This window comes from Aricia agestis, chromosome 3 (assembly GCF_905147365.1).
Source record: "Aricia agestis chromosome 3, ilAriAges1.1, whole genome shotgun sequence".
In the NCBI taxonomy this organism is placed as follows: domain Eukaryota; kingdom Metazoa; phylum Arthropoda; class Insecta; order Lepidoptera; family Lycaenidae; genus Aricia; species Aricia agestis.
In genome coordinates, this window is record NC_056408.1 from 16971504 (window position 1) to 16993046 (window position 21543).

Below are 21543 nucleotides of genomic sequence, written 5' to 3' on the forward strand. Positions count from 1 at the left end.
TTTGTCCTGTTGCCAAAAACCGTAAGGTTGTTATTAATCTCTCTTCTGCGTTTATAGACTGACGCATTTTTGTATTCATTTTACTGATGTATGGTTTAACCATGGTCAATAACATGTTAAAGGTCTCTGAAGACATTCGCAAGTAATTAAATAGATCTTCCTGATGCGATTGCCTCAGTTCACGTACTAACGTCATATGAGATCTTGATTCTCTTCCACGCAGCCAATTCTTCATCCAATATCTTCTTTCTGATGATGATAATAAATGAAGTATTAAAATAGCACATCGTTTTTTTTTCATTATCACTTTATGAGCTGATACGATTTCAAAACTGTCGACAACTACGCGCAACTGTAAACGAACTGCCGACTGCCGTCTGCTAGTGTGTAGGTGATTTTTGCGAAGGGCGAACGATTGCCGGCACGCGACATTGCGGTGTGAAACTGTCGACTGCTGCCTGCTAGTGTGTAGACTCAGGGCCGTCGTTCGACCATTGCCGGCAGGCAATAATCGCTACAGTGAGTGAGCTATGCAGACCTTGGACGGCAGGCCGCCTGTTAGGACCAGAGACTGCAGGCGGACTGTAAGTGTGTGGGACCCTTAATTGTGTTCAGTGCGCGGTGGAGATCATTATTTTATATTCATGTCCAACATTTTTAAATTTGTCTGTGCAAGATAGGAATATCGTTGTGAAAAATAAAGGACTTTGTCAAAATTGTATTCGTTCTAATAGTCACTCAATAAGCGAGTGTTCGTACGGCCCATGTATAATATATGTAAAAATAATCATAATACATTACTTTATAATAATAACAGCGATAGCGTAGGTAAAGCTGTATCTACGTCGACTATTTTGCATCCGTCGGCGAGCGTAAACAAATCAGCTGACGTGCAGGGCCTACGGTCCGAGCGCAATGTATCGCTGATGTGTGGTACCGCTGTGCAACCGGTTTGTGTGTTTGTGCAACAAGATGGGACAGAGTGTGAAGTTTGCCAATTAGCGGGTGATAAGAAGGATGGAAAATTTTAAATAGAAACCGGTCTGATAAATATTACCTCCACTTCACATCCAGATGTGAAGTGGAGGGTCAACACATTCAACCTGAAGTGCGTTAATTGGTGTTGACTTCATAGCCCCAATAATCCTCAATGACTTGGCCTGTATCTTATCTAGGTTTTTTAAAGGAAGCTTATTGCAGGGCTCAAGTAAAAAATACCCATAATCAAGATGTCTACGAATAAAGCCCCGTATTCATGGTAAACATTTGTTTAGCAACAAAGTTGAATCAACGTGTTGCGGAGTTGCTGTCAACATGTTGCTGGCAACACTGTGTGTTGCAGAGTTGATAACAGCATGTTGACAAGCTCTCGCTCGATGAGCGTAAACATCAGTTTAGCATCAAATGTTGACGTGTGTGGACGTGTTTGCAACAGTTTATAAACATGGCAGTAGTGTGGAGCAATGATAAAATAATGCAATTAATAGAATTATTTCAATCAAAATCATTACTATGGGATTCTTCTTTAAAAGAATACAAAGATAAAAACAAAAAGAACGATGCATTCGATGAAATTTCTCAAGCCCTAAATATATCCAAAAAAGACGTGGAAACTAAAATACATGTACTGCGTACTCAATTTACTAGAGAGAAAAAAAAGTTGTCGGCTATGAAAACTACAGGCAGCGGCGCAATAGAAAAATGCAAATGGATTTATTACGAGCCATTGGAATTTTTGTTATGTGGTGCAACCACTTCAGGTGAAACGGATACTATGAATAAAACAGTAAGTTGTTTTTGTATATAATTTTTACTGTACTATTTATTGTTTGTAAAATTATTTCAATTTACGCTATATTATTTTGCCATGGAACACTTCCCTCTGGACTTATAAAGTAATCGGCAAACTGTTCTCTAATACAAAAAGCTGATTGTGATGCAGGTCTGCCCCATCTTTGCAAATCGGTCATAGGAAGCGAACCTAGTTCCCTTCGCCATGAACCTTCTAATAGGTTACCTTCAGAGTCTTCAAAATCAAAAGTTTGTGGAGGTGTATATATTGATCTGGAAACTGAGTTACGTCTTAAGAAGTTATGTAAATATACACAAGCTATTACCACGAGTTCACAATTGGCTGGTTTTAACGGAATAGGTTTAGTGAATACACGGAACACCACACATAAAATGCCAAAAACATTTTCTATAATCCTCCTAGCTCTTGATAGTCTGTAATTAAATATACGTTTTTTGTTCCCATGTTCATGAATGCCAGGATATGGTTTCATGATGTTCTCCGTTAGCGCGAAAGCACTGTCACCTACAATGATAAATGGCATTTTTGGTCCGCCTTGGGTTATTGGTTCAGGACGTGGCAGTTTAAGTGAGTTTTCTAACAATGCATTATAAAACGGTGTTTTCTGAAATATTCCACTGTCGGATGATCGACCTTTAGCTCCACAATTTGCGTATATAAAGTTATAATTGCCATCTGCAATTGCCAGAAGTACTATGCTGAACTGATTTTTGTAATTGTAGTATTCACTTCCAGAATTATTTGGCGCCACAATCAAAACGTGTTTCCCATCAATGGCTCCAATGCAATGTGGAAAATTCCATCGTATTTCGAATTCGCGACTTATTTGTTTCCATTCCTGCTCCGAACTTGGAACCTACAAAATATAAAAAAAATAATAATAAGATGATAATTTACAGGTGGATAAAAACAATGCACATGAAAGTAATATGGAGTTAGAGCCATCTCAATCACCAAGGCCCACATCGAATGTTACAACATCTACATCTTTGAGGAAAAGAAATAAGACAGATGAATTAAGTGAAGTATTTGAGGTTTTGAAAAGTGCGAAAAAAAAGATGGATGAAAAGGAGAAGAAGGATTCATTTGATATTTATGGTGAATATATTGCTGCTGAATTAAGAAGTGTTAAAGATGACCGAGCCGTGACCCAGGCACAGTACCATATTAATAATATCCTGTATGAGTTAAAAATGGGACGATATATTTCTTATGGATATCAAACGGCATCTTCTCATCCATCATCAACACCAAATAATGTCCAGGAAATTGAGAGACAGGAAACCAGTAGACTAGATGCAACTACAGATGGGCAAAGCACCGGGTTTAAACCCGGTGCTTTGGTAAAAACCCAATAAACACCCATAAACTCCCATAATCACCCAAAAAAATAGGTTTTTACGTATTTTTTTGAAAATATGTAAGTAATACCAATAAATTATTTTTATAAATTGTATTGATGAATTCTACAATATTAAATAAAACGTTAACTAATAATATTTCAGGAAATTTTAAAAATCTATATATAATAAAATGAAAGTAATTAATTTTCAGTGTTTTCATGTTGCAGTTGATCAACATGTTGGCCTTTTGCTTCCCGTAGATACTTTAAAATTTCTTCATAACACCTCGTTCGCACACATGGCCGTATATATTTAAATTCTTGAGCCACTAACAGTCCGAAATACTCATTTCTTTTATCCTCTTCTCCATAAATTAAGCATTTAGAACAGTTTGTTTCTTCTTTCAGTAAATTTTCTTTTACTTTATCCTCGTTTTTTTTCTTTGTTGCGACGACGCTGGGTAAATCATCTGGACACTGGGTCTCACTATCGCCAAATATATTTGGAGATCGGCTTCGGCTACGGCTTGGCAGACATTTTTTTCTTTCTACAATTTTAAATTAAATTTATTAGAATAAATGCTTCGAACTCACGCGATCTAAGTACCTTTTGTGTTTATTATACCTTAACTACCTAGGTATAAAAAGAGTACTTACGTAGATTTTCTTTTAATAACTGTTTTATACGAAGATCTTGATCTCTCAAATTAGCATCCATTTTACTTCCAGTGATTATCAACTAAATTAATAATCCACAAAGTATTAAATAACGTTTTTATGAAATATTTAGCACAAAAACAATACCCTTTAAATATCGATCGTCAGTAACTGTGGCTGACTTACCTATATTCTAGCAAGCAGGACTGCCAGATGTGAAGGGGAAATCCCCAATAAATTGTTGCATGTGACTGATGATGTGAGCATGTTCGTTTCATAATAAAAATGTTGCCAGGTAACCAAAAAGTCGTATGTTTTTGTGCGAATTACGATCATAATCTTTACGATCGTACATTAAAAAATAGACAAATAATAGTATGAGTACGATTTAAATCGTATATCTGTCAACCCTGCTAGCAAGACAGCGACAAAATCACGTTGCATAACAATGTAGCCCAAGCTTATATCTTATGAAATATACGGAAGAGATACGGACTTAGAAAAAACAGAAATGTTGTTCTTTGTGGAAGTCATTGATGAAATTCTATGTATTTTAGCCCGCAAACTTTCTTCAAACAAAAACAGCGCCATCTAGTATCGAGTTCTGTAATTATCTCTTTGTTTATGGATTTGAAGTAAGACCGCCACGCATGCAATACATTATGACTGGGGATTCCCCTATTCGTCGACGCTGAATATGAGGCGACGACAATCACTGTCAAACGTGTTCACTATTACTCTGACTCTGATAACGTGACTTCCTGGTAACGTGTTAGGTAGGAAAAGCAGTAAAAAAGTGCATATTAAGGGAGCAGATTTGAAATAATATTTATACTTAACAAGAAATAATTAAAGGTAAGTGGATTTTTGAATGATACAATTATATCATGATCACTTAACAATTTTAACTTAAAATTAGATGTATTATTACAAGCTTTTATTTAGCTTGCGTTATGTAAATAAAAGTATGTAGGTATGTTCGTATGTTGATGCAATTATCCTCAATCCTCAACCGACTGGGATAAAATTTTCCATACACGTTTATTTTGGATGATAGTGCATAGTTAGCTGAGAGTCGTCTTTGGATAATAATGGTGGATAGCCTAAGATGTGTACTAGATATTTATTTTTAACATAATATGCGTAAGTACCTAATCGAATTAAAGAAGTTGCTGAGAAAAATACAGAACAATACGATAATAAACTAGCGTCTGCGTTTAATCCTCCGAGGAGATGTAACTTTACAAAGGTTTTTTGTATTTATTTTAATTTTTTTTTAAAAATTTATTGTAAATAACAAGAAATAATCATTGTAAAAAAATAGGCACTCTATTGTTGAATTTTCGTCAGACCAACTAATCATCGTTCATTTTTTTAGGTTCAATGGGGAGACCTAAAGATTTACGCATATGGGAGCACTACCGTACTTTACCAAACAAGTCTGTTTCTTGCAAGCTTTGTAATAAGGTCTACAAATTCAGTAATGCTGCCAAAATGCTTCAACATCTTATCACTTGTCCAAAATCTCCAGAAACATTAAAAGACTCTATGAAACTTATAAAAGATAGCTCGTCCAAAACCAAAATGTCTGGACTGTCAGAGATAGAGACAAATGATTCTTTTATAAGCCCCTCGTCGTCTGCTAACACTACAATAAATGCTGAGTTTCAAGACACCGATGATCATATAAAAACAGAATTAGCGAGAGCTATATTTGTAACAGGGACGCCACTATCGATGGTGCAACATCCTTTATGGATACAATTTTTCGAAAAATTGCAACCAAAATTTAAAATACCTTCACGTAAAGCTTTAGCGACAAAATACTTAGATAAAATATATAGAGAAATGCGTTTTGAGTTAAATGAGGAACTAAATGCTTGTAGTTACTTACACCTTCAGTGCGATGGCTGGTCTAATTTAAGAAATGAAGGAATAATAAACTTTCTTATATCAAAACCTCAACCTGCATACGTTAAAAGTTTGAATACAGAAAGTAATCCTCACACTAGTGAATACCTTAGCCAAGAAGTTGAAAAAGTAATGAAAGTATATGGAGCAAATAAGTTTCTTGTACTTATTGGCGATAACGCTAGAAATATACAAAAGGCATTCGAATTAACAAAACTCAAATATCCACATGTTGTTCCTCTCGGTTGCTGTGCACATATCCTTAACTTGTTGTGCCAAGATATTGTAAAGATACAAGAAGTAACTGTGTTTATTATGCAAGCCATAAATATAATAAAAACTGTTAAAAGGAGTCAACGATTAAGTTCCTTGTTGATAAAATCAAGGCAGGGTGAAGATTCTACACAAACACTAAAATTGCCTTGTGCTACAAGATGGGGAAGTCATGTTACTTCGTTAAAAAGTTTGAAAGCAAATAAGATAGCTTTGCAAATATTAACAGTTAAAGAAGATGTGGTAATTTCAAGAGATATTAAAGATTTAATTCTAAGTGATGATTTCTGGACGAAGACAGGGGAATGTATAAGTATTTTGGAACCAGTCACTGAAAGCATATTTTACTTAGAGAGCGACCAGAATCGTTTGCATCGCACATACATTACATTTAGAGATGTACAAGCTAAGATACGTTTTGCATTAAATGAGATTTCGACATTGAGCGAAGAAAGCAAACAGCAGATTCTAACATCAGTATCTTCAAGATGCAATATGGCAATGAGGCCAATACATTTTGCAGCATATATTCTAGACCCCAGGACTCTAGGAGTCGAACTTACTCAAGAGGAAGAACTTAAGGGTATGGAGTTTATCTACAATTTAAGCCAACACTTAAGTTTGTCAAATGTAATGGCAGATTTGGCGTGTTATAAAGCTAAAGAAAACTTTTGGGCCAGAGGATTTGTATGGAGCTCATTAGATAGCATTGAGCCCCTAATATGGTGGAAAGGTATTTGTGGTTCCACTGAGTTAAGCAAAGTAGCGATTCGTATTCTATCAGCTCCCTGTACTTCGGCAGCCACTGAGCGTTCCTTTAGTATCCAAGGCTACATACATAATAACAAAAGAAATCGACTTACAACTGAAAGAACTGAAAAAATTTCATTCATTTGTTATAACTGGAATCTTAAACATAAAGCTGAATGCGAGGACATTCAGTTTAATGAAGAAAATACCTTAGAAGCTTTCATTGAGCAAGTAAATGAACATAACAGTTTAGACGAAATAGAGCCTATCGAACCTATACAATTCATCGCTTGTAATAACTCTGAATCTGACAGTGATTGACTGTAGTTTTACATTTTACTTTCATCTCTTTCTTAATAAACTCAAAATCAAATTAAAAGTTTTTTATTCTGTAGGCTGCATAATAATATTGTCTATGTCCAGTATAGTGGACGTCTTGCGGCTGAGATGACGATGATGAAGTACAAAATCATAAACACCCAAAAATTTGGGTCTTTATGGGGTTTAAACCCAATAAACCCAAAACACCCGGTTTTTACCCACCAGACTTTAAACACACAAGACGAAATAGAAGATTCGGCTATACTAAACTTAGTTAACTATCTCAGTGATGAATCAACACAATAGCATATACTGTCTTTTTGTATTTTTTTTATAATTAAAATACTTCATTACACAAATAGTGTTTTGGTACCTACCTTGACATATCCTGATAGTGAGTTAATTAGTTCTTGACATACATGTGGTATTATTTTACTGATCAATTGTTTTGATACTCTGAATGTATATGAAAGAGAACTGTATGAATCTCCAGTTGCAAGATATCGTAATGTAATAGCCAGCCTCGTTTGAGGTGAAACTGGCTGACGAATATTTGTTTCCCTTTTGACTATTGACGGACCAATGATTTCCAGAAGATGTTCGAAATCTCTTTTCGACATTCTCGTAAAGTTAATAAATGATCCATCTGTCATTCTGAGGTCACTCATCAAATTTTCTCTTTGCAGAAGATAGTTTCGAATCCACCATCTTTTTCTCTTTTTTTTATTAGAAATTCTATACATCAGATACAAAGAACACAACAACACTACTTCCTCGGGCAACATTTTAACGCAGACTGGCGTGTGGACAGCCAATATTGATTTAAACAATGTTTCCAGCAGCATCATCAACAATGTTGATCAACTGTTGCTAAACAAATGTTTACCATGAATACGGGGCTTAAGGGCATTCATTATACATAAGCCTCTGGGTGTATGGATGAGAGCCCCACCATACTCCACTTAAGGACCGCAAAATTATTTATATATATCTATAATATCTATGGACGCTTCACATCACGCCAGTCTGGCCCCGTGGTACCTGCAGGACTTGTGTTACGGGTAACAGACAACGGAAATATATTTAATACTTTTATATCATACATATATTTAAGATTTTTATTATAATATGATACACATATTTAATACACATCCATGACCCAGGAACTTTGAAAACTTTTTGTTCCGTCGGCGGGATTCGATCCCGCGACCCCTGGCTTGAGCTACCAACATCCCACCAACTGAGCCATAGGGGTCGTCTGAATGTTTATATTTTTTTCGCACTTTTGTGCTGTGTGTTGATTTTGGTAAGTCCCATCATTTTGGAGTCTAAAATAACACCTAGAAACCTGACCCTATCCTTAACCGGAAAAACTTGATCCTTGTATTGAATACAGATATTGGGTATTGTTCTGGCCCGGGAGAAAACAACTACTGAACTTTTTGGGATAGAAATTGATAAGCCATGTCGGTCCATCCATTCCATGAGATATCTAATGGCTGACTTAAGGCGAGTTATACACTCCATAATATCCTTTCAGGAAATGTAAATTGCTATGTCGTCCGCATATTGAAGGATCTAACAGATACTTAAAACCAGCAAATCCAAATCATAGGAGTAAATTTTGTACAGGGTAGGACTGAGAGGAGATCCTTGGGAAGGCCTATGTAAACTCGCATCGGAGGTAAAGATGAATTTTGAGTGGATATATCAATAAAACGGCAGGAAAGGTAATTACAAGGGCCCGGATTTATATGTAAATACTTATTTTTATTTTACGTGATTTTCGGCCTAGAATGTGTTTTTACATGAATTATCACGTTTAGACTGTGAAAATCCAAGTTTTATTTTCCATATTTTGCCATATTTCAAGAGAAAGTCCATATTTTACGAAAAAATGTCACAATCGTCCATATCCAGACAACCTCTGTGGCTCAGTGGTTGAGGGCTTGGTCAGCGCTCAAGCCGGGGGTCGTGGGTTTGAATCCCACCGACGGAACAAAAAGTTTTTCAATGTTTCTGGGTCATGGATGTTTATTAAATATGTGTATCATATAAATGAAGGATTATGCGCATAAGAGAAACAAACTTGGAAGATGAACACGGATTTATTTAGATAAAAAGGTTAAGCACTACAATCGCAATGGTGTCGGAAACAGAAAAGGACAGATGTCAAAATCAAATGACATTAGTGACGTTCACAACTGACATTGACAGAATGAGTTGTGTTTACAGATTCAACACTGGCCCTTAAACCAAAACATTCTAAACATTCTTAGTATTGCTTACAAAATAACGAAACATATTATGTATACAATGTCAGTTATACAATATGTTAACATGTGGACAAAAACACGGAGAGATTTATTTAACATTTATTTAGCATAACTTAGCGTCTAATGAACTTGACAAAAAAGTGTGGCGGACACAGAGAGAGCGTTTTTGTGGGAAGCACACAGGAAATGTAATCATAGAGTAAAGTCACAGATAAGTTACAAGTTATGATCATAGATTAATAATTACCATGAAGCATATAAAGAAGGCGCGGGATTTTAAAAATATAATTGACATTTTACTTTAACACTCCTCCCAAATTCGAGCCTTCTATTTTAACAATTTCAAGACAGTTACAAGTTACAACAAACTTATTATAAACAAAAATAAACTTAACAGACATATTAGGAAAGTTTTTCTTAACTTACCAACTTTAACAAACCAATTTTATGTCTCATATATTTAAATTTATCTTTAGGCAAAGCTTTGGTAAAAATATCAGCATATTGATTTGAACTGTGTACATAGTTTAAACTTATTATTTTGTCATGGTACTTCTCTTTAACAAAATTATACTTAATATCTATATGTTTGCACCTTTTATGAAATTCACTATTTTTAACCACACTAATAGCACTCTGATTGTCAATATTGATACACACAGAGTTCTGTTTAAATTCTGAAATATCACTAAGTAACTGTCTTAGCCAAATAGCCTCTTTGGTCGCTGCACACAAGGCCATAAATTCGGATTCGGTGGTCGACAATGCCACAGTTTGTTGCCGTTGTGTTGACCAAGTGACAGCTGCTTCGTTTTTCATAAAGACATAGCCGGTTATGGATCTCCTTGTCTCTATATCATTAGCAAAATCAGCATCGCTATATCCAATTAATTCTGTATACTCTGCATCAGATTTATAATTCAATCCATAATCCTTTGTGTCTTTAAGATATTTAAATATTTTCATTACAGCATTCCAGTGCGAGTTATCATATGAGTGTAAGTATCGGCTTACCTGACTCACTGCAAACATGAGATCGGGTCGGCTTACTGTTGCTGCATGTATCAGAGATCCAACTGCTTCTCGATACGGATAATCCTTTTTAGGTCTGTCTTCCGCCTTCTGGAGTTTTACATGCGGATCAGCAGGAATACTATTGGAATTAGCATTTTGCATATTAAATTTCTTTAGTAAACTGTTGATATAATTTGTTTGATGAATAAAAATTCCTTTTTCATGTCTCTCAATTTGCATACCAATGAAATTTCTTAAATGAGGATTTACTTTTAGATCAAAATTAGATTGAAGATCATTAATCACTTCCATTATCACTGATTTATCTCTACATATTAATAGCCCGTCATCTACATACAGACATAGATAACAAGTGAGTCCTTTTATTTGTGCAATATACACACATTGATCTGCGTTACATTTCTCAAATCCAAATTTCTTAAGGGCTGAGTCAAATTTCTGATTCCAACACCTGGGCGATTGCTTTAGTCCGTACAAGGATTTAATAAGTTTACATACCTTGTTTGGCTCGCAGTCCAGTCCCTCAGGTGGCTCCATCAGTATATATTCATTCAGTTGTCCATACAAGAAGGCAGTGGTGACATCAAATTGGATAATTTCAAATTTTTCTTGAGCTGCAATAGATATTAATAATCGAATGGAATCGTATCTTACTGTCGGTGAAAAGGTTTCCTCATAATCAATTCCTTTCTGTTGAGCATAACCCTTTGCACACAGACGAGCTTTGTATATAGGACCTGTAGGATCATCTTTTATGCGGAAAACCCATTTGCATCCAATCAGCTTGGCATTCGGGGGCTTTTCTATCATTGTCCAAGTTCCATTACAATGGTGAGCTTGAAGTTCTTTTTCAATTGATATTTTCCATTTTTCAGAATCTTGGGAAGCAATTGCTTCATTAAAATTGAATGGAACAGTAACATATTCATTAGAACACAAGTAACTTTGTCCATAATCAAGTTTTGAAATAACATTTTTGTTTCTAGGTCTGAAAGTAATATTTTTCGGAGATGGTGTTATAAACTTTTCATTTGGTGAGTAATCACTTGTAGAATCATCTGTTTCAGTGAAACAATCTGTGTTTGTGGATTGTAGCGAATCAATCGCTTCAGAGACTTCAGGTGATTGCCCGTCATTTGTTTCAGATGATGAATCACATGTAGAACTGTCTATTGTCAAATCCACCGGAACATAATTTCTATTAATTGTTGATTCTAGAAAAACAGCATCTTTACTTTTTATTACAGTTCTGGATCCTGGTAATAAAAATCTGTAACCTTTTGTATACTCACAGTATCCAATAAATATAGCTTTTTGTGCCATGGGGTCCCACTTTCTTCTTTTCTCTTTGGGAAGATGTATCATGGCTTCACAGCCAAACACCCTTAGGAGTTGTAAATTTGGTTTCCTTCCTGTCCAAATTTCTTGTGGAGTCTTGTAGTTCAGTGACCTTGTTGGTGTCCTGTTGATAAGATAAGTAGCAGTGTGAATGGACTCCGCCCAGTACATCTTGGGTAAGTTTGCATTAATTAACAAACACTTTGCTTTCTGTACTAATGTTTGATTCATTCGTTCAGACACTCCGTTTTGTTGGGGAGTGTATGGATTGGTAGTTTGATGTATTATTCCTTGACTTTTAAGAAACTCGGATCTATTATGACTATCTTTAGACAAAGGTTTAGTCAGTACATCTGCTAACATCTCTTTTGTATTCAAATAATTAACTATTATTGTACCACTAGAAACATGTTCGCGTATAAAATGGTGCCTTATGTCTATATGCTTGGTTCTAGCATGAAATACAGAATTCTTACACAATTTTAATGCAGACTGATTATCATTAAAAATAACAACATTAAAATTTTTGTTAAACAGTTCATTCAAAAATTTACGAAGGAACAAAGCTTCTTTACATGTATCAGAGAGGGACATATATTCGGCTTCGGCGCTAGACAAGGCAACAGTACGCTGTTTCCTACTTTCCCAAGAGACCACAGATTTTCCTACCTTGAAAACAAAACCAGTATAGGAACGCCTATCACCTTCGTTCCTGCCCCAATCAGCATCAGCATAAGCAGTGATTGATAGACCACCTTTGACAAAAGTTAAATGTAAATCTTTCGTACCTTTAAGATAACGGAGGACCCGCTTTGCAGACTTCAGTGAACCTCGGTGTAACAGTCATTAAGCTGGCTCAGATAACTCACTGCATGTGAAATATCAGGTCGTGATCCTACTGCTACATACATAAGAGATCCTATTAAGCCTCGGTAGTCATATTCAATATCACATTTTTGTCCTTTTTCCAGCTTAATGCCTGCTTCCATAGGAGTAGATGCTGGCTTGCAATCTTCCATTCCAAACTTCTTAAGAATGTTCTCTATGTAATTTGTTTGATCAAGAGTAATTTTGCTCTCTGACATCGAGATTCTCATTCCCAAGATGTGACTTGCTGGCCCTAAATCTGTTATCTCAAATTCCTTTTTAAGACTCTCTTTTATTCTCTCCTTTTCTTGTGAATTAGGAGTTGAAAAGAATATTATGTCATCAACATATAAAGCTATTATTAATAGCTCATCTTTGCTACGTTTATAAAATACACAGGGCTCTGAAGAAGATTTCATAAAATTCAATTTTTTACACAAAACTCTATTTATTTTCTCATACCAAGCTTTTGACGCTTGTTTCAAACCACATATGGCCTTATTAAGTTTATATACTTTTTCTTCTTTCCCTTTTACTACAAAACATTCTGGTTGTTCCATATAAATTGTTTCATGAAGGTCGCCGTTCAAAAATGCTGTTTTCACATCAAGGTGCTCTATGTCCATAGAGTATTCCGCTGCTACAGTGAGCAGTGTTCGAAGTGTAGAGTATCTTACAACGGGTGAAAATGTCTCTTCATAGTCAATACCTCTTTTCTGTGTATATCCTTTTGCGACTAATCGTGCTTTGTATTTCAAAAGTTCGCCGTTTACTCCACGCTTCTTCCTGAATACCCATTTACATTTTACAGGTCTTTGATTCTCATTTCTCTCAGTAAGAGTCCAGCATTTGTTTATAATGAATGAATTATATTCATTTTTCATGGCTTCCTTCCATTTCTCAGCTTCAGGTCCAGACAGTGCTTCTTTGACAGAGAAACATTCATCAACATTCTCATTTTTCGCATTAGTGTGGAACACTGATAAAAACGAATCAGGCTCGTCGTCCTTGTAGTTGTAACTTGTAGTTGTACTTTCCTCCTCGTCTGGATCTGGAACGTAAGTATCATCCGCAGCAGTATTTGAAATAAAACTCTCGTCACTCTCAGAATCATGTACCGTGATCGTGCTCATCCTGTGTTCACCTTCATTTATTGTTGTGTCATCAGAATGAGTGTCAGCGTATGATTCTGAATGTAACAATTCATGATCATCATTATCATTATTGTCCAATCTATTTGACAATGGCATTACTGAATGGACAAAATCGATACTAGTAATATCATCATTTGACACATTAGAATTGATAAAAATATTTTCAAAAAATGTGACATCACGGGCTTTAATACATTCTCTAGGATTATCAGCTTTGATCAATCTATAGCCCTTTGTTTCCTCACAATAGCCCACAAATATAAATTTCTCAGCCTTCGGATCCAACTTTGTACGAATATGCTTATGAGCATAGGCTATGCAACCAAATATCCGCAAATGTGACAAGCATACCTTTTTATTAGTCCACTTCTCCTCAGGTGTACACCCTTTCACTGCAATAGTGGGCGAGCGATTTTTGAGATAGACCGCTGTATTGACAGCTTCAGCCCAGAATTGTTTTCCAAGGCCAGCTTCTTGTAGCAAACAACGCGCCTTCTCCATAATGCTTCTATTGGCCCGTTCAGCAACACCATTTTGCTGCGGTGAGTGGGGTGTTGTGGTCTGATGCCGTATGCCGTTCGCTTTCAGGAAGTTCTGAAAATTACAATTAATATATTCACCTCCATTGTCACTTCTTATTGCTTTTAATTTTTTATTTGTTTGGTTCTCAACCAAAGCCTTCCACTCTTTAAATTTGTCAAACACTTCATCTTTTCCTTTTAAAAAATATATAAATGTTTTCCGAGAAAAATCATCGATGAATGTCAGAAAAAAGCTAAAAGATTTACTAGGCATAGGTCCACATAAATCAGTATGAACCAACTCTAATATTTCAGTGGCTCTATTGAAAGATTTCTTAGGAAAAGACTTCTTTGTCTGTTTTCCTTTCACACAAACTTCACATTGCTGAAATAAATTATTATTAGCAAAAGAAATACCTGTAGCCATACCTTTGTTCAAAAGCTCCATGCTTTTATGGTTGAGATGACCCAAGCGACGATGCCATACCTTCTGGGAAGTCGGATCACTGCCCTCCACAGCTGCCACCATTGCCGTATTGGAATTAGCAATGTCATCATGGCCAGCCGTCTGATAAGCTACACCACCTAAACCTGTAGAGTTTTCTACCAAATTGCATCTCATGGGAATGGATTCAACAGTATCTAGCCGATATACACCCTCTTTGTGAGATGCTGAGGCAACCACAGCCTCCCCATCATATATATGACAGCCCTGACTACTGAAAATAACTTTGAATCCTTTTCCTACCATTGCACTAACCGATAACAAGTTCGCTGTTAAATTTGGTACATAATGCACTTTACTAATTGTTTTTACATTACCATTTTTCATTCTAACTTTAATAGAACCTTGTCCAGCCGTGTACAACTTGTCACCATTGGCTACTTTTACCTCTAATTTCCCATCGTTTACAAAGTTACTCATCACAGTTTTGTCGCAACACATATGTCCAGAAGCACCACTATCGATGTACCACGATTCACTATTAATGTTCGCTGATAGTGCAGTAAGCAATGCCTTCGAATTGTCCGTATTGCACTTCGGAGTCTTCTTACTGACATTCTTTGGACAATCCCTCATAAAGTGTCCAGTCTTCTTGCACTTGAAACACCGTGCTTGCTTCCGTCCGACCACAGCCAGCGCGCTCTCAGTCTTGTCATCCCTGCGAAGATTTTCTTGTAACAATTTTCCTTTTACCAGATCACTTGACAGCTTGAGATTGGAGTTTTCCATCGCCATGATCAAAGGGTCATAGTCCACAGAAAGGCCGCTCAACATGATGACAGCCACAAACTCATCATCCAGGGGTGATTCAATTTCGCTGAGTTGCTGTGAAACTTCTGTGATTTTGTTGAGATATGCTTCCATGTTTTCATGTTCACTTAATTTGGTTGAAAACAATGTCCTCAGAAGCCCGAGTCTCCGACATAGACCTCGGTCCTCATATGCTCTCTGCAGATTTGTCCATGCCTCATGTGCAGTCTTCGCTTTCCGGATATGTGGTATTGCCGTCGCCTGTATATTTAAGGCAATTTTGGCCAGTGCTTTTGCCACCTTTTTTTTATCGCTGTTCTCATCATGTTTCTCCACGAACTCCCAGAGTTCCTCATGTTCGAGAATCATGCGCATCATAAACTTCCATGAAGAGTAATTTTCGATTCCCCGGAGCTTCTCTATACATACTGAATTTGAAGCCGATGACATCGTGGTGACCTTTGAGGTTAACGTCGCCGGTTGAGAATTGCGCAGTTGCGTGTAAATATGTATAAAACCCCACAAGTAACACTTCTTTAGATTTTTTTTTTTTACATTTTTGTATTTTTTTTTAATTAAATAAGAGGGCAAAGGAGCAAACGGGTCACCTGATGGTAAGCAACTACCGTCGCCCATGGACACTCGCCACATCAGAAGAGCTGCAGGTGCGTTGCCGGCCTTTTAAGAGGGAATACGCTCTTTTCTTGAAGGTTTGCAGGTCGTCTAGGTCCGGAAATACTGCTGGCGACAGTTCGTTCCAGAGTTTTACAGTGCGCGGCAGAAAGTTACGCGAAAAACGCACTGTGGAAGACTGGTATTCCTTGTCTATGGTCTTTAGAATGAGTATTTTAATAACACAACTGCAGTCAAATCAGTACAAAAAAACGATCGTCAAAATGCCGTTGATTGTTAAAACAACATAACTTTTTCAAATATGTTGTTTTGACACTCAAGTTGGCAACATCGTCACTTCGCGCCTTTTTTGTACTCTTTCTTTGCTTTGGTTTGTCTGTCAGTTGTTTCTTGTGGTTATTTCGCTTGTGGTAGATAAAATTTGTAAACGGAATTAAAACTTGAATAATATGGACTCTGATTATGAGGAAATAATTACGGCAGCACCCAAAAAGCAAAATAAAAAATGAACATTCATATAAACGCAATATTATTAAAAAGGCTTGAGTATCCGGTGAGGCATACGTTGCTCATAATGGCTGACAAATTCCAAGTGTATCATATGGATCTGGTTGCAGGGACGTTATATTACTACGTTTAAAATGCTCAGTAAAATATTAAATTACTTACTTCATTACATTATTTTTGTTGGAAGGCGTGAGATCACATTTACTTGCAGCTTGAGTATCCGGTGAGGCATACGTTGCTCATAATGGCTGACAAGTTCCAAGTGTATCATATGGATCTGGTTGCAGGTACGTTATATTACTACGTTTAAAATGCTCAGTAAAATATTAAATTACTTACTTCAAAACATTATTTTTGTTGGAAGGCGTATGATCACATTTACTTGTTATGGGTGCAAACGAAAATGCTATTCAAATGTATGGTCATGTGGGTCAAGTGTGCGCAGCGTGTAAGTGTGCGCATAAATATCTCGAAAAATATACGACGCTAAGGAACGGCAACCCCCCACTTCAATAACCCACAGGACGCCCTATGAAGCGCTCGTGTCCCAACGGCTGCGCGCGCGCCGTTTTGGATTAACAGATAAATGAAGATTTTTGCTCAAATATTTACGATATTTTGTAATTTTTAATGCGTAATCTTTTGAAGTCATGTATTGTTTTTCTAAATAAGCTTTTTGCTACCGAGTGCAACATAATATCAAGTTTGTTATTTGCCAGTGTTTAGGATATTATGATGATGCAATAATTAATTATATTCGTTTAACCCTGTTGCTATGCTTTGGGTTAAGTGTGCGCAGAAGCACGTCGAGTAAGTGCGCGCATGTTTTTATATACATTCCCATATGTAGTCCCTTATGTGGCGAACAGTATTCTGATCAGCGTTGCCAGACGTCTCGATTTTGGCGGGACGTCCCGATTTTTTCATCAAAATTAAATGTCCCGCGAGGGACAGGCTCAGTCCCGCTTTTCGGGGAAAACCCGAGCGTACGTGCAGAGTGCTGAGAAAGAAAGGTACGTAATGAAGATTCTTAGCGTGGGAGGTAGAGGGGTGGATTTTCTTTGGCTACTTTTGCTATCTATTATCACCTAAACGTTATTCTAACGCAAATGAAAAGATAAAAATTCAAAAAACATACCTTTTTTAAAAAATGTAATACGGATCCTAGCTTTCTAAATGTTATTCCACTTGACTAAATTTTGTTACTAAATCATTTAGATGTCTAAATTTAGTCAAATGGAATAACAACTTTAGAAATAAATTACGAGTAAGAAATTTAAAAAAACCCTTGCCAAACAACTTTCAAAAGTAATGAAATAATATTTACTGCCTTTAAGTTCAAATAATTCGTAACTTGTGTAAAGTAATATTTTAGTTCATAATTTGTTGTCACGGTGTGTCGGAGGACCGCCAAGTAAACTACAACCCACAACCGCCAAGTCGCTGATTATCTCCATTCGGATTACGGTTCGCTGTGAAATGTTATGTGAAATCTCAAATCAAACATCTACATTAGCGGTCCCCCGATTGAAAAAGTGTTTAAATTCATCTCCTTATCAAGTAATCATCATCATCATCACCCTCATCTCTTCAAGAAACGCTGACCTAGGCGATCTACGGGGAATTAGCGCAAGCTGTCCCCCACATTGTATGGTCCTTCGTAAAGCCGGATTCTACGCCAGGACCATTGTATGGTTCTTCAAGAAGCCGAATTCTCTCCAAGGAAGAAAGAAAATCAAGTGAAAATAAAGAAGCCAGTGCGGTCAGTGAAGAAAGATGTTCAAATCGAAGGCTTCAAGCATCGCCGATGGGGCCAAACGAGCGAGTCAAACCGGAGTCTAGACGAGAAGCGGAGCATCGACGCGCCCCGTGGCTCCTCCGGTCGAAGAACAGGAGGAAAACTCCAAGGAAACCACCGAAACGTCCGAAACAGAACAAACCTCGACGGAACGAACCTCTACCACCGCCAGCGAGTAAACAGCAGTAGAAGAAGACTCACGACGAAAGAAGCGTGCGCCTCAGGGAAAGGAAAGCAGGAGGAAAATTTTCTAAGCTGAGGAAAAGCTGGCGGAACTGAAACTGGCAGAGGCACGTGCATCGCTCGCCCTCGCAGAAGCCAAGCTGGCCAGGGAAAAGGCCATGCTGGCCTGCGGAGACGAGGAGGGAAACGAGGTAGCAGAAAAGGAAACGGACAAGGTGGAAGAGTGGCTGCAAGGGCAAACCATTAACCCGGCGGCCGAGGAAAAAGAAAAGCAGAACGAAAATGAAGGAAAGAAAAATGAAAATTCGGAAAATGAACCGGAGCACAGAAAAGCTGAACAAGCCCCCGGGTTTCTTCAAGAGCTTCCCCGTTCGCCGGACATTCGACGGGGTGGCTCGGCTACAGGGCGGCGTACTACGAGACTTAAGAAATGTTCTCGCACACCGAAAATACTATGAGGCTAAGAAGAAGCCTCAAGGGAGCAGCCCTCGAAGCGGTCGAGAGTCTACTCATCAGCCAACCGGAGCCGCGAGCAGTCATCCAGGCGCTGGAAAGAAGATTCGGCCGTCCGGACACACTGGCGATGGGCGAAATACAGAAAATCAAGGCGCTGGGCAGGCTGAGTGACAGCCCGCAGAACTCTGCATATTTGCTAACAAGATAGCGAATGTGGTGGCCACGCTGGAGACACTAAAAAAGAAGAAGAATACATATTGTTATCACGGACGTAAAAAAAATACGGACGGATCGCCATTAAGAAATGAGTGAAGCACCCTTAATAAGCCCAGGCGATCATATGTACACATCTTGCACAAACACTCGCACTGTAATAAGCCGATCGTACCGCCATTACGCAATTAGACTGCATCGCGGTGACACATCTTTGTCATTCATAAATAAAAATAAATATGCCATCTTGTGTTGTAAAATGGCGCAAGAACAATACAATCTTACACAAAAAACATCAAGGAATAATATTTCATAGGTAAAATAACATATTTTTAAAGTATTTTGATAAAATAATGTAAATATTAATTCAACTTCAACAGGTCAGTAATGTCCATAACAAAGTGGGGAAATTTTCCCCAAACCGGGGAAAATTTTCAATTATTTTTAAATTTTAAATAATCAAATAATTAATTTTATTGTCTTTTATTAGTGTCATGTAAGTATTTAGCATACTATTGACCATTAATTAGGCAGGAATACAATAATAGGGGTGTTGACAGTAAACGAAATCTAATACAAATTATTGTTTTTTTGAGAGTTTGTATTATAGAATTACTGAAAATGGACATATTTTACTTAATAACTTTATAATATTTTTTATATTTAATAAGTGATTTTTTTAATTGAAATAAGAGTGTATTTATCTTTTATACATATTTTTAGGTGTAACAAAATACTTATGTACTATCAGAGAAGTTGATTCCTATGCAAATCGGGGACATAAATAGTTTGGTTGCGTTACGTCAAACCCAGCCGACAGATCACAATTAACATTGAATTGACATAAGTATTCGACCAAATAACGTCGCGTTGGTCTGTCAGTTGCATAGGAATCAAGTTCCTTGATGGTACATCTGTAAAATAAATGTATTTCCTAAAAATAGTCTACACCCCTATTAATTTCTTAATTTACAAAAGTGGATATAACTGTTGTTTGACGACCTCTGTGGCTCAGTGGGTGGGCTGTCGGTGGCTCAAGCCGGGGGTCGCGGGTTCGAATCCTGCCGACGGAACAAAAAGTTTTCAAAGTTCCTGGGTCATGGGTGTGTATTAAATATGTGTATCATATAATAAAAATCTTAAATATATGTATAGTATAACAGTATTAAATATATTTCCGTTGTCTGGTACCCGTAACACACGTCCGGGTGGAGTACACTAAGTACCTGAAGGTACTTAGCACGGGGTCAGACTGACGTGGTGTGAAGCGTCCATAGATAAAATTGTTGTCTTAGATTTCCTTCAGTAGTAGGGGAGAGAAGGTGCTATTGGTGTAGTCACTCGAGCGTCATTGAGACCTAGTAGGAATGAAAATATTGAATGGACCTCTAGACCAGGAATAAATTTAACACCATGTTAGGTGATTTGATTTGACGTAGCGCATGGTAGAACTCTCGATAGCTCTAACAGGCCGTTAACTGATTTAACAAGCCATTATTTATTTAACATTACTTGATTGTTTGATGAAACGGGTTACGGGACTTAAGTATCTTATATCTTTTCGTATACAGGTTTCTTATATAGGTTTCGGGGGCGATAAATCTGTCTAGCTAGGAATTATTTTTAGAAAATGTCATTTTATTCGTGTTTTATCGAATACCGAGCAAAGCTCGGTCAAATAGCTAGTAATAATTTTATTATTGTAAATGTTTGTACATAATCATTATTACTAATAATGTTATGTAAATAATATACTTCTCTGTAGGTACGTAATATGTGTTTTTTTTCTATCTATAGTGTCATAAAAATAATATTTTCATTATGACATCTTTAACAACCGCTTACATTTCTGAAGCGAAAAAAACATAAAAATATGTTTAAGTATAAAAAATACATTTAACTTGTCTGAGTTTACAAAATTTAAAAGTAGGGAAATTTATGATTTATATGGCAACCCTCATATCACGCACACGTCCTACACGGGCGGCCATAACTAGGCTTCACTCGTGATTAGAGAAGGTTACGTCCGTACTTTTTTTACGTCTGTGATTGTTATTTGTTATTTGGTGATCCAAATTTTGAACAAAATAAACTTATTCACAAGTACTGCTGATGATGACTTTATGCAGGATTTGTTAAGGGGTGCTGAAAGTTTCTGGGAAACAAATATACTATCCCAGAAATGTTGGAAAGTGTTGAATAAATACAACTTTTAGTAAATAAACAAAGTCCTTTATTTC

At 36.9% G+C, this 21543-nt stretch overlaps 2 protein-coding genes across 3 annotated transcripts; one reads left to right on the forward strand and one right to left on the reverse strand.

Annotated features, from left to right (window-relative positions):
• Nucleotides 1-1244: 1244 nt before the first annotated feature.
• On the reverse strand, nt 1245-7965 carry LOC121725340 (protein ANTAGONIST OF LIKE HETEROCHROMATIN PROTEIN 1-like). The gene is made up of 2 exons (XM_042112233.1): nt 7445-7965; nt 1245-2669 (listed from the first exon to the last, which is right to left on the reverse strand). Exons 1-2 carry the CDS (start codon nt 7913-7915, stop codon nt 1848-1850), a joined length of 1293 nt encoding a protein of 430 aa, XP_041968167.1. The 5' UTR covers nt 7916-7965; the 3' UTR covers nt 1245-1847.
• Nucleotides 4595-7294, forward strand: LOC121725339. 2 transcript variants are annotated; one of them, XM_042112231.1, is made up of 2 exons: nt 4595-4667; nt 5191-7294. In XM_042112231.1, the coding sequence occupies exon 2, from the start codon at nt 5196-5198 to the stop codon at nt 7065-7067; it is 1872 nt and encodes a 623-aa protein (XP_041968165.1). In that variant the 5' UTR covers nt 4595-4667; nt 5191-5195; the 3' UTR covers nt 7068-7294. The 2 variants fall into 2 exon arrangements, with proteins under 2 accessions (XP_041968165.1, XP_041968166.1); XM_042112232.1 differs by lacking the exon at nt 4595-4667 and having other exon boundaries at nt 5124-6579; nt 7170-7294.
• Nucleotides 7966-21543: the final 13578 nt, after the last annotated feature.